At 38.7% G+C, this 15,713-nt stretch overlaps 1 protein-coding gene and 1 long non-coding RNA gene across 8 annotated transcripts in view; one reads left to right on the top strand and one right to left on the bottom strand.

Moving 5' to 3' along the window:
- Positions 1-15,713, top strand: part of GALNTL6 (polypeptide N-acetylgalactosaminyltransferase like 6) — a 436,298-nt gene that overhangs the window by 384,952 nt on the left and 35,633 nt on the right. For all 7 annotated transcript variants that reach the window (XR_010361204.1, XM_064417705.1, XM_064417706.1 and 4 more), the window contains 2 exons: positions 2,483-2,600; positions 9,236-9,343. Coding sequence is in view for 6 of the 7 variants with exons in the window: in XM_064417705.1 (XP_064273775.1) it covers positions 2,483-2,600; positions 9,236-9,343 (226 nt within the window). In the remaining variant the exon portion in view is untranslated. The remainder of the gene's footprint in view (positions 1-2,482; positions 2,601-9,235; positions 9,344-15,713) is intronic.
- LOC135299164 (uncharacterized) lies at positions 984-5,553 on the bottom strand. The gene is made up of 3 exons (XR_010361209.1): positions 5,475-5,553; positions 5,209-5,267; positions 984-1,700 (listed from the first exon to the last, which is right to left on the bottom strand). It is a non-coding gene; the product is annotated as an uncharacterized LOC135299164 (long non-coding RNA).

A 15,713-nucleotide genomic window follows, 5' to 3' on the forward strand; every position in this document is an offset into this window, starting at 1 on the left:
ACCAAAAGGCCATCCTGCTTTTCTTCTTCATTGCTCTTCCTACAAAACAACAAATGTCAGAACATCTTGTGGAATAGGAATTAATGGGGCAACATTACATTCAATTTCTTCACTTTTTTTTTAAGGAAATGCAAAAATTATGGGTTTGCTATGGTTCCAGTCATTAGGTAATTTTGTTAATTGCAATAAATGTTCTGAACTTTCACGTCTAAAGAACAGGGGGTTTCGTTACTCACGATTTATCACTGGAAAAATCTATCTATTCAAATATAATTTGTAAGTACTTGTCAATTATTTTGGAATTTTAAGTCTCTGATTTTATTATCGTCCATCTGATTTACCTGCAGCAATTGCCTTTTTTATAGGCCATTCACTGTACTGAGGGAAATGCTTAGGAAAGATATTGTATCTATGAGAAGTAGAGAAATCCTGCTTTTTCCCAGTGATCATTCTGACTACATTTCTTCTGTCAGTAGCAATTTAGTTATAAGCGTTCTTGTTGTAAGTCCTTCTTTATAAAAGGACATTATGTTTTGATCATTTAAAACCTGAAGTCAAAAAGGACATGTTGTAATTAGATTTACTTTGGTAGGAATTGAAAATGTATTGTAGTAGTCAGAATCCTCAGGGGAAGTTTTCTAATAAAATCTCTGTTTAATTTATTCATATGTGGAAATACAGTCAATAGTGAAATGTGAAATGTCAATAAAAGTAAAAAAGTATTAGCATTCAGTGTAAGTTACACTGCACAGCCTTGCCAGTTTGGATTTTTTTTTGCAAAGCCTTGTTTCTCAAAGCTTCCATGTGCTTTTAAAAAAGTAATCTCTAAAGGAAAATGAAATTAGTCTGTAAGAGTCATGAAAATGGGTAGTTTAAATTTTTTTAGGCTACCATATAGAAGTGAAAGGAAAATTATCCATAATGTTTCTCATTACCATGAATGCAAATGAGGGGATAATTTTCTAACATTCATGTGTGGGATTTACTAGCTGCCTGATGGTGGCAGAGACCACTCAGCTGTTTGCTTGCTATTTTATCATCTCAACTGCCTTGGATAAAAGACAGCAGTCTAAAAAAGTATTAAGGCAGAGAAAATATGGCAGATCATTCCATTAACATAATGTCCTCTTCAATAAACTTCTAACTTATGTATGGATTCCTGAAATATTTACCAGTTCCAAGTTCACCGCCCAAATCCTAAACCAGTGGCAAAGGGGGAAGTTTTTATTTTCCAGTCAGGGCTTCTGGGATGGTACTATCTGCTCCCATAGTCCCAAACAAACCGCCAGCAGTAGTTCAAAACAGAAATGCCCCAGGATGGAATAATTTTCCCTTGGGGCTTCACTGCTACAAGACACGGGGCACAGGACCCAGTTTCTTCTTGGCTCTCTGCTAAGGACACACTGCCTGGAAGCCAGCCAGGTCTCCCATGGCTTTGTCTTTTCTTCTGTCTCTGACCAGCCATCAGCATGAATGTGTTCCTTCTGGCCTCTCGCTGTAAAACTCATAAGGCTGGTGTTGATCTGCATTGATGGAATGGCATAGTTGGGTTGGACTTTCTTAAGCATGTAGTTTCCCTCCTGTTCAGCATAGATGCTTTTGTATTCCCCTTCCACCACAACATCAATGAGTAAGCTGAAGAGCAACATTTGAATCCCAAGAGCTGCATTCAATGTATTCACTGCATTAGAAATGAGGCACTGAAAGAAAATGAAAAGAGAAAATGCTTGTTCTCCAGTACAAAATTCCTGCTTATAAATTTATAATATGTTTTTGCTATTATTCTCTAACAATAACTTTAAATATCTCATTTGTTTTCTATATTGGCTGTGAAAAAGACTGAGTTAATTTAAGAAAATGTCACATATTTATTAATGGAATAAATGGAAACATGGGAAGCATAGCAAATTATTTGCCTACAAGTCACATTACCACTGTGAGACACATTTGAGGAATTCTAAATGCTTAGGAAAGCAGATGTTTAACTCCCAACAGCTTCTCTTCAGCCATCCTCTTTCACCTTTCTGCCTTTCTCTAGCCAGCACACATGAGACTGAAATTAACTGAAAACTTTTGCTCACTTTCAAATGCACATTATGTCACTTGGAGTACTGAGACTCAAGTACTTTGGCAGTTTTCCAGAGTCCCTTTCTTTCTCTGTTACTTAGCAACAAACAATTTTTGGGGAGGCTATTGGTTTTTTGGGCTTGGTCTTACTGGGATTTTTTTTAAAAAGGAGTTTGTGCATGACTGTCTACCATTCTCTAGATCTACTACACTGCCTGTTTCTCCAAAGAGCCCCTCTTTGGATGAATAAAGGCAAATATTGTTTGGTTATGCTACTATCACCTATGTTTATCTATGCCTTTCAAAGCTTCACAATTCAAACAGACATTCCTACAAACACACCCAGAGAGCACACACAAACACACACAGGCCATACATCTTCATTATTGTTTGTGTTGCTTTATTCATCCTTCAGGTCTCCTGTAATGGCTGGAGGTCTATTTGCCGTTAACCGGAAATGGTTTTGGGAGCTGGGAGGCTATGATCCAGGATTAGAAATATGGGGAGGAGAGCAGTATGAAATCTCCTTTAAGGTAAGTCATCAAGCCACTTTATAGAGTACTTCCTTGCTGGTGTTACCACGATGCTTTAATTCATCTGGGCTTCTGGGTTTTTTTTAACTAAAATTAATTTAATACAATACTTTTTTTCATTAGGAATTTCCACAGTGCCATAAGCAAATGCTCCAGAAGCCATACAAAATCACACTGCGTGTAGCTCCCTCTGAAAATCAGCTTACCACTGTCAAAGAATGACATTCCACCTTTTCCCTTTTATCAAGTCTTCTCTACTTACCTTTGCTCAGATGCTGTGTTTGTGCTCATGTGTTGAGCTCAGTTCAACAAGCCAACAGAGAACTAACCCAGCAAAAAAGAAAATGGAATAATTTTTCTGTCCAGATCAACAAGTTTAATCATCTCTGGGGATAGAGTCCCCTGGAGTCAGCTCAAGAAAATGGGTGGAAATAGAGAAAGTCATAGGAAGAAAAGACTCCTTTCAATAGCAGTGGATCACTAGAGCAGCTCAGCTGCCATGAGCAGTTGTCTGCAGGCCAGCTGTTCCAAAGCAAACTTTTTAAAATTGCATTTACATTATTGTAGTGACATATGGGGAGTTTTCAAATGCTCATGTTGTGTACAACCAGCCATGTTATAGTATTCCTTCATATCCTGTAGGTGGACATGTGTTCTGAAATCAGTTACTTGGCATTTACGTATAGAGCTGAAAGTCTTTTTACTTTCTACATGTAAGACAGGCATCTTTTATTAGTTTGCTGAGGACTAACATGTCTAATTTTGAAAACTGAGTTTATTTTCCAGTATACCCAAGGACATGAAAATTTTACCTCATGGTCACAAAATGCAAAGTTTTACAAGGGCTTAATAGAGTTTCCTGACTTAGATTATTTGAGTCAAATGTATTTGGATAAAGCTTGGAACTGAAATTGCAATTCAAATTTAGCTCCAGGATCTTTCCAGCCTACTTCCAAACTCTGTCAGTGTAAAGCTCTTTAAATAAATATAGCATGTCAGCCATTACTAATATCAGGTATCTTGCAGCTGAGTTTCAGCTGCAATTAAAACAATGCTGAGGCCATTCTGTTGAATGAAATGTACACTGTCACCCAGCACTGGTTTTCCAGGCTGTCTTTACAGGAGTTCCAAGAACTGCAAAATGTTTTGCATTAACTGGCATACTCTCACGTTTCTCCAAATCATTTTTATACCTCAGCAAAATAAAATAGGATGTCAGGGGAAACTCAATAGCTAGACTGTATGTTTAGAATATATTGATTTACCTTCTGTCCATTTAGATTGTTTCAGAGGCAAATATAAGTAGTTACTTGTAGCTGTCACAATGATCTCTGACAGGTCACCCATGATTTTTTTATCCTATTTCAAATATTTCTTTTATTCATCATTGCAAAGAATATACTTGTTGTTCTCTCCAGACTTTGTATAGAAACCATAGTAACACAACTGGAAATTGAGATACCAGATTGTCTCAGTATGCTTTGTTCAAGTGAGAGATATTTTTTTTTGGAGGCAGCTGTGGCACACTGTGTCTCATTTCAGTCATAGCTCTGAATCTATCTTATTAGTATATAATAACCTTAGGGTCCTTGTCCCTTCTTACTAGTGTTAAAAGAAGGAAAAAATAGTATTTAGAAATTACTTCCAAATAGGAGTGAATTCCTACTGAAAGAATTTAAGAAATGTTAAAAAAAAAAAATTTCTGTTTGGTTTGGAATAACAAAAACTTGGCAAAAAATCACAGAGGTGGGAGAGACAAACAGAAAGAGATGAGGTTTATTATGTCAGAATCACCACAATCAGCTTGGGAAAGGTTTCTGCTTCAGCAGATTCTAGTGTAGCTGTAGATTCAGTTATCTTAAAACTTATTAAATGAGGACAAGTTGGCCAGACAGTTCAATTTACCAGATCTGTTGAGAAAACTTGGTAAGATAGTAGACTTGCAAATTGTTCCAAAGTCATTGACAGTCAGTGAAACAGCCAAACAACCAGACTGGTTCAGATTCCTTGGCTTCACTTGAGTGAATCTAGAGATGGCATTTACTCTTTCTTAGAGCATCCACATCTATGGTCTGTGGAAGTGTTGTCCGACAGGTGCTGTGTGTTGATGCCACATCTTACTTTAATTTGTTTGGCAAATAATTATTTGAAGTACTCTGGATGGTGACACAGCCACAAACTACCTCAAAATATGACCTCTTCATTAAATAGTTTCTTAGACTAAATTTTACTTAAGAAAGTATTCAGGATTTTAATTTTTAGCAACATCAGGGTCATTTTTCATTAAAAGGGTTGTGACATCTTGCTGACAGTACTCTTTGGTGTGTGCTAGACTTGTGAAAGCTGGCAAAGCACTGGAACTCACCTGATTAATAGCATCTCTTCACAATAACAAGGAAAGCCACTATTTGGGAAACCCTACATTTAAATCTGTTAGGGACAGTTTATGTAGTAATCAGCACAACACAGTAGCAAAACATACTAGCATTCTCTGTTTCCTGAAGACCCTTGTGGTTGACCTTGGATGTTTACCAGGTGCCCAGCAAAGCTGCTCTAACATCCCCCTCCTCATGTGAGTAAGGGAAAGAAAATATAACTAAAGACTCACAGATCAGGGAGAGGGAGAGATCACTCACCAGTTACCATCATGGGCAAAGGTGACCTGATCTGGAAAAAAATATTTTATTACCAATCAAATCAGAGTAGGGCAATGAGAAATCAACCCAATTTTTAAAACATCTTCCTCCACCCTTCCCTTCTTCTCAACTTCACTCCCTATTTTCTCCTCCTCCTCACTCTCAGGAATGGGAACTGGGGACATGTTGTCTCTGCTGTTCCTTCCTCCCCAGGGAGAGGACTCCTCACACCCTTCACCTGCTCCAGCATGAGATCCTCCAGGGGCAGCAGGTCCTCTGTGATCTCTGCTCCACCATGAACCTTTCAGGGGCTGCAGGGGCACAACTGTCTTAGCCTGGTTTTCACAACAGGCTGCAAGGGAGTCACTGCTCCAGCACCTGGGGCACCTCCTCCCCCTCCTTCTTCCCTGACCTTGATGTCTGCAGAGCTGGTGCTCCCACATACTGTCACTCCTCTCTCTAGCTAAGGGTGCACAGTAACTTTTCCCTCTTCTGAAATCTGTTATCCCAAAAATTTATAGATGGAGGTGCTACCACCATCGCTGATGGCCTTGGACCAGGGCATGTCTACCCTGGAGCCAGCTGGCATTGGCCCTGTTCAACCTGAGGGAAGCTTCTGGCAGCTTCTCACAGAAGCCACCCCTATTGCCCCCCTGCTACCAAAACCTGGCTATGCAAACCCAGTGCAATCCTTTGCATTAGGCATTCCTCAGACATCATAAATCATACCTTAACAAAAATGCTAATGGTGATTCCCTAGCCTCTTGAAAGTAGTCATCTGTATCTACAGTTTTATCCTTATCCATGCCAATACATTTTTCAAATTCTCTTCATCCCTGTTTTCCAAAACATACCTCCAAGTTCATTAATCCCTTTCATTATCATCATAATCACTATTAATTCCCTCCACAGCTGTCAATCTTGGCAGGAGATAGGGAGTGGAGGAGCATTACCACTTGGTAGTGCAATTGTAATCTATATGAAGGACTGACAAATGTGGAATATTGCCAGTGTCTTCAGAATTTTAGAGGTGCTGGAGAGTATTGTTGAAATACCCAGAGTCATCAGTTCCCAGTTTACGTGGTACAGTTTTAATATTTCCTGACAGGAAATCCCACTTCACCTCCAGTAAATCGTTTCGCAATTTGCAGACCCATTGACTGTAGATTTGCAGTGAGTGATCCTATTTTTCAATTTTTTTTTTCATTTAGAGGAACATTCACACTGTGTGTAGAAGTTCACAGGAAAATATTGTTCTTTCTCCTTTTCTACAGCTGCCAAATCTATTCTTTTGGCTTATATTTCAAGAAGAGTGACTGAAAAATCCCATAACATTTTTATATTGTTATTTTCTACAACTTTTTCAGCCCCACTGTCATAACACATTTCTCCTGTTTGTAGTCCATCCCTCTTGCACAATATGAAGAGCACCAAGTCGTCGCCTTTGTATTAAATACTTTATATTTCTCTTCCACCAGTTTACAGTTTGTATTTTCCCTTCATTTCAATGTCTCTCACTGTTGTCTGTCTTGTTACTGACTCTCAGTAGCAGTATATTTCTCATTTAGTTTTGAAGCCTAATCCAAAGTCCATTCAGTACCCTCTAAATCCTTTGCATAATTTGCTGTATGTTTACGTTCCTACTCCCCAGCGACACATCCTCTACTGCTCAAAAATCACGAGTCTTTTACTACAGTAATTATGACTACAGAGTAGCATATGGATTGGAATCTCAGTCTTGCATGCACAGTATTTACATTTTCCAGGTATATTCCAGGCTGGATCACTCATAAACCAGAGAGATAAGGTGGGGGAATCACAAGAGAAGTCAGAATTCAATTTAAAAGACAAAGAAGTGATGTGAAAAGAGAGTGATTCACCCAAAATCCTACAGGAGCTGTAGAACAGAGCCAAAAAATACATCTGTGGCATCTAAACTCCAGTCAGGAACAAAGCCACATAACCACAGCTTAATTTCTTTTAAAGCTTGTGTTAATGCCTGGTTTTTGCTTTCTGTCATCCCTATAAAGTGTTTTGCAACATTCTGTTGGAAGGAGCCATATAAAGATAAATTGTGAGATAGTCTCTAGTTGACACATAAACTACTCTTTTGATCTTTCCAAGCTGGAATTGCATTATTTTGGTTTCTCTTTGTTTTTTATACCTCAGCTGCAGACCAGATTCATTGCTTTTGTAAGAAGGAGACATTAACGATCCTGAGAGTTTCATTGCTTCTGATATAATTTTGCCAAATGTCCCACACCACCTGAGTTTCTTTCATGGTATACTGGAGGTCTGTAATACTTAACACAGAAGGCATTCTCCAATTTCTTGTATTTAGTGCACGTGACATAAAAATGCACATTTTAAAGACAAAGTTGCCAGAATTGATCTTCTCAGGAAAATATAAAAAATGCTTTTAATACCATTTTGAAGCTGAAAGATAAACAGGAACAGCTGCTAAATGTCCTTCAAGGCAGCCCAAGATTCATTTCAATTACCCTGCACAGCATACCTCAGGTGCAGCACAGCATTTTTCAGGTTTTATATCTATCAAATATAAGCCTAACACAGTGTTATTTCCTCCCACTTGTTATTGCCTCAGCATATATGACTGGGGTTCCTTTTATTTTTTTTTAAACTGCTATCCTACTGCTTTAGAGGAAATGCGATATAGGTCTACTGCAGCTCTCATTGCCTCTGTTAAAATAATAATGGCACATATATATATATGTGTGTGTGTATATATATGTAATTTCTGCTTTCTTGTCCTTTAAATTTTTGCTGGGCTAACCTTTGAGTCACACTGCTATTCTGTCCATTCTAAGAAGCCTTGAGTAATCACAGTAACAATTTGTATAGCCTTTGAAATGACAACTTCATTAAAAAACAAGAACAAATAGTAAACAGAGGTCTGCGCTTTCATTGATGCACTGGGTTGTTTGAAGACAGGCACAGAGAGAAAATTCCCACTTAAAAAAAGTACAAATTATGTAACATACAAAGGAAATATTGAAATATTGTTAGAAAGGTAAATAACCTTATTTGAATACTCTTGTTTTTATGATATTTTACTATGTTTATGCAAATTTTCCAGTGAATTAGTTGTCATGAGATGAAACAGGTGAGGATTTCAAGGTTTATTTAAGAGGCAGATTTTACAACATGTTTTTTTTTAAGAAAATTATTCTCATGTCCACATGGCATAACTTCATGCAAGATTGCTCTAGGTGGTAATAAGCTATTTTGGCTTAGAGGCAGAGCATTCATTTGGGTCTCCATTCCCAATCCACCAGTAACCTTCCTCCCTAAGAAGGACTGTGCTTACTAGGAGAGTAGATGACATGTCCAGAGGCACCTACCCAGAGCTCCTATGCCTTAGTCAATTCTGTGGTGGCAGGTAGTAAGCAGCAGCTTCCCAAGTAGATCTATCAATTCTATCCAGCTGCACATTGCATGCATGGAATTTAAGGACAAAGCCCAACTTGCACTGATTTTCAGCCTTCCTTAGACATTTACATTAGTGTATGTAGGTTTGCTCTGTAATGAGATTAGATCCTTAAACATTTCATTATCAGGTCTCAGTTGGATGCCATGGCTAATTGCTAAGGGACTGTAAGGGCTGATACACAAATGATCCCTAAGAAGCAGCTACCTAAATCACTTTGTAATTCAAGCCTTCACTCTAACCCTTTTTTTCACCATTCACAGTATGAATAGCACAGTCAGTCAGGGGCTGAATTCCAGGACCAGGCAGATATACCGACTATAACACAAACAGGCAATCACAATAAAAGTGGCCAAACTTAAAATCCCTTCCAACCCAAACTATTCTATTCTATTCTATTCTATTCTATTCTATTCTATTCTATTCTATTCTATTCTATTCTATTCTATTCTACTATATTTATATTTATAGTTATAATTTTTTGTATGTGCTTTTTTGCCTCATTTGTTTCCAGGAATCATTCTTTCACTTGCTTTCTGTCTGCTTTCCAGGTGTGGATGTGTGGAGGTGGCATGTATGATGTTCCATGCTCTCGAGTTGGACATATCTACAGAAAGTACGTCCCGTATAAAGTCCCTTCTGGAACCAGCCTTGCACGGGTGAGTAATTGGGTCTTGCTGTTTTTCATTTTCATTCATTATCAGTCTCTTCATTCCTTGTGAACCAGTTTCCAGTAAACTATTAAAATGGAAAATGAATGTTTCTTTATTTTTCTGAAATGAGATGTGCAATTACTGCAGTTATCCTGCCTTTCAGAGATAAGATTGCCAAGAATAAAATGGAAGCTTAAAATTACAGGGCTGGACGTCTCAGCACAGAAGCACGTTTCATGCTGATTCAAAAGAACCTAGGAATAACCTAAGGCTTGCAGTTCTCAAATTGCACAGTGTTGTCAGTCATAGTTTTTGTAAGCAGGACTAATTTGAATGCACATTTTCTTATCAGTCAGCAGAACTAGCAGAATCTCATGGAAGGGATATTTTCTGAGGCAAAGGGACTGAGTAACAATTATTTGAGTGACTGTCTCATTATTGTGTAAAATTTGGTTGTGGAATACAGCCAGCTTGGAGCTGTGAGAGTGAGAAATTACAAGACCTCTAGACATTTCTCAAAGACTACTGAACACATTCATATCCATGAGGGGCTTTTTGCTCAAGAGAAAATGTTCTGTAACTTTCTGGAGATGTTCACAGGATGTCAAAAGATGGGAGATGAAGGGCACAGATGTAGCTTCCAGGAAGATACTGGTATTTATTCATGCTTGAGTTTAATCTTTTCTGGTTTAGAGGATTTTTTTAATAATAAAATGGCATTAATATTAAAGTCTGCGTATTGCCATAGGTAATACTTTATGAATCATAGTTTTTTCTTAATAATGAAAATGTGGTATGAATAAAAGAATGAGTTTCTTGCTTTAAGGGGAGATATTCTCGGTTTCAGCACCGCAGGACCAGGCTTTCTGTACTAACTGTAGCAGAAAAAGGAGGCTGCCTGTTCTGCCTGCCTGCCAGCTGGCTAGACAGAAGAATTTGCATTAACAGGGCATCAGTGTAGACACTGTGGTATACAATTCAGTAATGGAATTAGTGGTGGGGGCAAAAACTGTATTGACTAAATTGTGCAATTAATATCTTCACCAAGTATAGCTCTGTGTTCTGTCAGAGTTGCCCCATCCACATTTTTGGACTGCCTGAATGAAACTGCTTCACTTATGATGTTCCCTGCAAAAAATCACACACAACTGGAAATAAGAAATTCAAACCTGAGTCTCTGTTTTCTTCTGTTACAGTACATTGTATCTCATTAGAGAATATGCTGCCTCATGCACTACCTGTAGGAGCAAAATACAGTAATTTCTATTTGTGCTACTGGCATCTTGCAGTTCTGCACTTCACTGGCTTTCATGGTGGCACTGTGAATGCCTACAACCATCAGGTAGCCACAGCCTGCAGCCTCCCTGTACTACTTATTTTAGCTTGATTTCAATAAATCCTGTATGAAATATTACTGAAAAAAACATTTCCAGTTATAAATCTGATATCTCTGCCCATGCACAGACTGATTACTTTATAACTTGTGGGAAAAGATCTAGTGGTGGGTCTTACCCTTCCATTCAAAAATGGATAGTTCTTTCTGTGTTGTGGCAGTCCAAAACATGATGCTTAGGTAAATTTGTGACATACAGTTGTCACTAAAAGAAACTTTGAATTCTCAGATTCACAGCTTCTTTCCAGTACAGTATTTTTTCCATTGCATCAAGGCTAACAAGAGCACAAGAGCATCTGTATGCTTTGGTGTTTTGGGCTATTTCAATAACTAGGCAAGAAAGAGAATTTTGTCCTTGACCCATCATATTGTTTGTAATTTTAAATGTAAAAATATACTCCTTCTCTCATCCTTGCCAGAAAATCAAAATCAAAGACAGATTAATCTTCAGTGTGTCAGCCCCAAATGGAGATGTTAGCCAAAATAATATTAGGCAAATATCCACAGGAGTGGCCTGGATATTTCAACTGTCTTTGCTTTATCCTCCAAGTGTCATATTAGATTATAATCTACACCTTATGAGTTTTTTATCAAAAACTTCCTTCTAGTTCAAATATATAATGAGTAACACAATAATATCTGGAAATATTATCCCCACTGCCAAAAGCAGTACTTTTTACTACGAAGTTTCCACAATGGTTTTTACTAAATCCTTTTCCAATTTGTGCTGTTTAAAGGAGCATGCCAGAGATGCAGTTTACAAAGGAATAAGCTCTAGAAAGCCCAGCTCTGATTCTGTAAATGATTTCAAGAGACCTTTGTTAATCAAGGGAGAATTTCCCCTTGTGCAAATACTGCATAAAAGGTTGACAAATTTTCCCATCCTCTTCCCCAGCACCAGCACAAGTGAAATGGGGACTGGAATTGGGAAGAGAACAGAGCTCCTAGACAAATTCAGTCATAACCCAAATCATGCCATAGGTTTCCTTTCAAGCTGTTTCAGCTTATGTTTACCCTTATAAAACTTAATCTTTAAAGTAAGCGTTTTACCTTCCCTTGGGATTTCACCTCTGTTTATCTTTTAGCAGTGAGTTTCAACACACAGTTTCAGCCAGCTATGTAACACTTGACCAATCTCAGCATCTGTTTAGAGAGCTGTAACCTGGAATGAGAATTACAAATGCTTTAATAAATCAGAGACCTGTCAAAAACTTTGTTAGACCTCCCCATCACTAAATGATCATTATTGTACCACACATAATAGTATGGATCACGACATTAATTTTCTATCTTTCCTGTCACTCAGGATCGGGGAAGCTTATGCATATTGGTTGCTGCCACATCCCACATAAATTGAAAAGCATACACCTATAAAGCAGTTAGTAATATTGTTTGGTGCTGCAGGCAAAATTAAAGAAAGCCGTAAACATGCCTAGTAGATTTATAAACAGATTCTGACAATCAAATGTAGATAAAAAGACTGAATATTTTTTGTCTGAAGATGTCTTGAAATATTGCTGCTTGCCGAAAGCAGTCAGTGTTAAATTTACAGGCAATTGCACGTAAAAAAATATTAATAGGCATGCAGATGTCAACACTGATTCCACCTTATAACCTGGAAGCACCACATAATTATTCATTCATTCCAAACCTGTCAATCTCTGTACGAAACTGCAGTAAATAATAACGAATTTTGCCTGTTTGTTTTAAGTAAGGCATGTTTAGAAAGCAAATCCCCAGATCCTAAAAACTACTGAATTGTTTTACTGGATTATTTTAGTTGCTTGTTGCTGCTTGTTGCTTCCCTTTTAACAATTCCAGCTAAGCCATTTACTTTTAGCAAGTTACCTATGAAATTGGACTGCAGGTGTATCTCAATTTATTATTTATTTTCTTTAGCTTTCTATTTGCTTTTTGCGTGTTTTTTTCTGTTTGTGGTTCTATAAAAGCTGTAAGAAATATATCAATAAAATCTCACTGTTCCATAGGATATGCAGAGAGGAAATAAGTTTCAAAATATATCTACAGAATTTCTTGCAGGTATTTTACACAGCATTTTAGGATTAACCACAGAACATTAGCACATTAGGCCTTTATGAAGGGAAGGGCAATCCGCTGAAATGCAAATTGGATGCTAACCCAAGTTAAGTTGAATTCCCCCCTGCCTGCTGGGACATGGGATCCCACAGCAGGGTGATAGTCTGGCACATCAGGCACAAGCACAATGACATTTCTCTCATTACATGGTGTCAGTGAATCGAAACTTGCACGAGTTTGAGTTTAGGAATTCAACTGATAACAGTGGGCTCAGATTCCCACCTGAGCCATTGTCTCAGCCTTTTTGTGTGGCTTCAAAAGGGATCTTCAAAGAAAATTATTGTAACTATATCATCTGGTGTTCTGGCCACACTTGCAGTTTTGTCAGGGCTTCCTTTAATATGACTGTTTTGGTCTATTTTTTTCCATCTGCAAACAATAGTTGAGAGTTTCTTTAAGTGGTCCATGAACATTTTTTTCCAGGCAGATTAAAGAATCAGAAAAAAATCAGTTAGGTGATGGCTACATTTTCTCGTGACCAGAGTGTGAATGGATAGCTGTGGCATGCTGTTCAGGGAATGCTGCTGGCACTTTTGCAATCACCTCTGTAGCACAAAAGACTGTAGCAAAAAGTCAGTTATGATTCAGCAACCACAGTAAGCAGGTGCAATGCCAGCTTAGAACAGGCACATTATTTAGGAATCAAGCAAGAATCACCTTCCTAGAACATCACTTCTATAATAACTATGATTATTACACAATGCAGCTGTTTTGTTTCCATTGTAATATTTTTCATTACAAGATTTATAAATTTATTATTAAAATTAATTAAATTAAGATCTCAAACAGAGTACTTACCAATGAAAATATTTAAATTATTATCCTTGACTTTTACAAAACTTTTGACACTCTCTCACATAATATCCTCATAGACAAACTCAAGGAGAGGTGGTTAGATGGGTGGACAGTGAGGTGGATAGAGGGCTGACTCTATGAGGAAGAATGGCAGATCCCTGAGGGTTGGAATAAGTGGCACAGGGTCTAGTTGGAGGCCTGTCACTGGGCCCAGTATTGTTTAACATGTTCATTCATTCAAAATTACTTGAATGAAGAGGCACAGCATCCTCAGCAAGTTGACTGGTGACACAAAGCTGGGAGGAGTGGCTGATACCACAGAGTGCTGTGCAGCCCTTCAGAGGGACCTTGGCAAGTTGGAGAGATGGGCAGAGAGGAACCAGCTGAAATTCAACAAAGACAACTGCAGGGTCCTGTACCTGGAGAGGGAAAAACCCCAGGCACCAGCTCAGTCTAGGGCTGACCTGCTGGAAAGCAGCTCTGTGGAGAAGGTCCTGGGGGTCCTGGTGGACACCAATCTGTCCATGAGCCAGCAGTGTCCTTGTGGCCAAGAGACCAGTGGTGACCTGGAGTGCATTAGGAAGAAGATTCCAGTAGGGCAATGGAGGTGATCCTGCCCCTTTACTCAGCTCTGGTGAGTCCTCATGTGGAGTGCTGTGTCTCATTCTGGTCTCCTCAGGACAAGAGAGACATGAAGCTTCTGGAGAGAGCAATAAAGAGGATTAAGAAATTGGAGCATCTCTTATGAGGAAAGGCTGAGGGAGCTGGGCCTGTTCAGCCTTGAGAAAGGAGAACTGCGAGGAGACCTCATCCATATCTGTCAGTATCTGAAGGGAGGGTGTCAGATGATGGAGCCAGGCTCTGCTCTGTGGTGCTCAGCAATAGGACAAGAGGCAATGGAAAGTGATGCACAGGAAATTCCCAATTAACACGAGGAAGAACTTCTTTATTGTGCAGTTGACTGAGCACCAGAACAGATTGTCCAGGGAGATTGTGGAGTCTCCCTCACTGGAGATGTTCAAGAACTATCTGGACACAATCCTATGCCATGCACTTTAGGATGGCCCCTGCTGTAGCAGGGAGGCTGGACCAGATGACCCCCTGTGGTCCCTGCCAACATTACCCATTCTGTGATTCTTTGATCTTCTAATCCTTGAATACAAAAAAGGCAAAGTAATTTTTGAGGGGTTTGGTTTGTTTTGGTTTTTTTTATGTTTTCTCCAATCTGAATAGAAGTTTTGCTTTTAAGTTACTAAATACAATGGGATAGACAGCTTAGCTATCCAAAAAGATCACAAAGAAGATGGAGAACTAGATATTCTTGGACAATATCTACATCAAAGTGGTAGTAGATACTTGTCAGGATTTACTGCATAAGCTAGCACTGGAACCCAAGTTATAAGGCTTAATAAATCAGTTTGGAGTCAAACCCCTCAACTCTTCCAGGCTCATCTGCTGGGATGGGCTATGGTCTGTATGGGTCTGTAATACAAGCATGGCAACAGCCAGCAAATTTGTGGAGATGTTCTTGTAGTGTCATTGTGTGTTCCACAGCCCCCTCACAGCCACAGAGCTAGGGGCAGGCAGCATCCTCACTAGGACCAGAAACATCCCTGCCCCCAAACTCTGCAGGTTGGCCTCATTTGAGCAAGAGGTTCAGATTTTTCCAATGCATAGTTCTTAAATTATTATTTTTCTGCACCTGGTGGAGATACAAACTTTTATGGAGAGAATGAAATCCTGTTTGTTTTCAAATGACATCTGTGGAATTTCAGTTCTAGGTATTTGCAAACTACTGGCTGAAAATAAATAGGCTCTTGCTTCTCTGCCAGCTGTGCTAACTCATAAAAGATTTATTTATATACCGCACTAGCCTTGTCACCTAGTTAGAATACTGTCTTCCATGCAGGTGCATTTCTTTTATGCCTGCAGACATCTCTTTATTTGGTTGGGTCTTGCTGGTTCTTGGAGTTTTTTACATAAATATTTCTGATATGAAACCCAGTTAAGTTTTAAACGCAGTTATGTGTAAAGAACCAAAATAAGATACCCAAGAAGGGAAAATATTAACGAACAGTAGCACTGTGTAAA

This window comes from Passer domesticus, chromosome 4 (assembly GCF_036417665.1).
Source record: "Passer domesticus isolate bPasDom1 chromosome 4, bPasDom1.hap1, whole genome shotgun sequence".
Taxonomy (NCBI): domain Eukaryota; kingdom Metazoa; phylum Chordata; class Aves; order Passeriformes; family Passeridae; genus Passer; species Passer domesticus.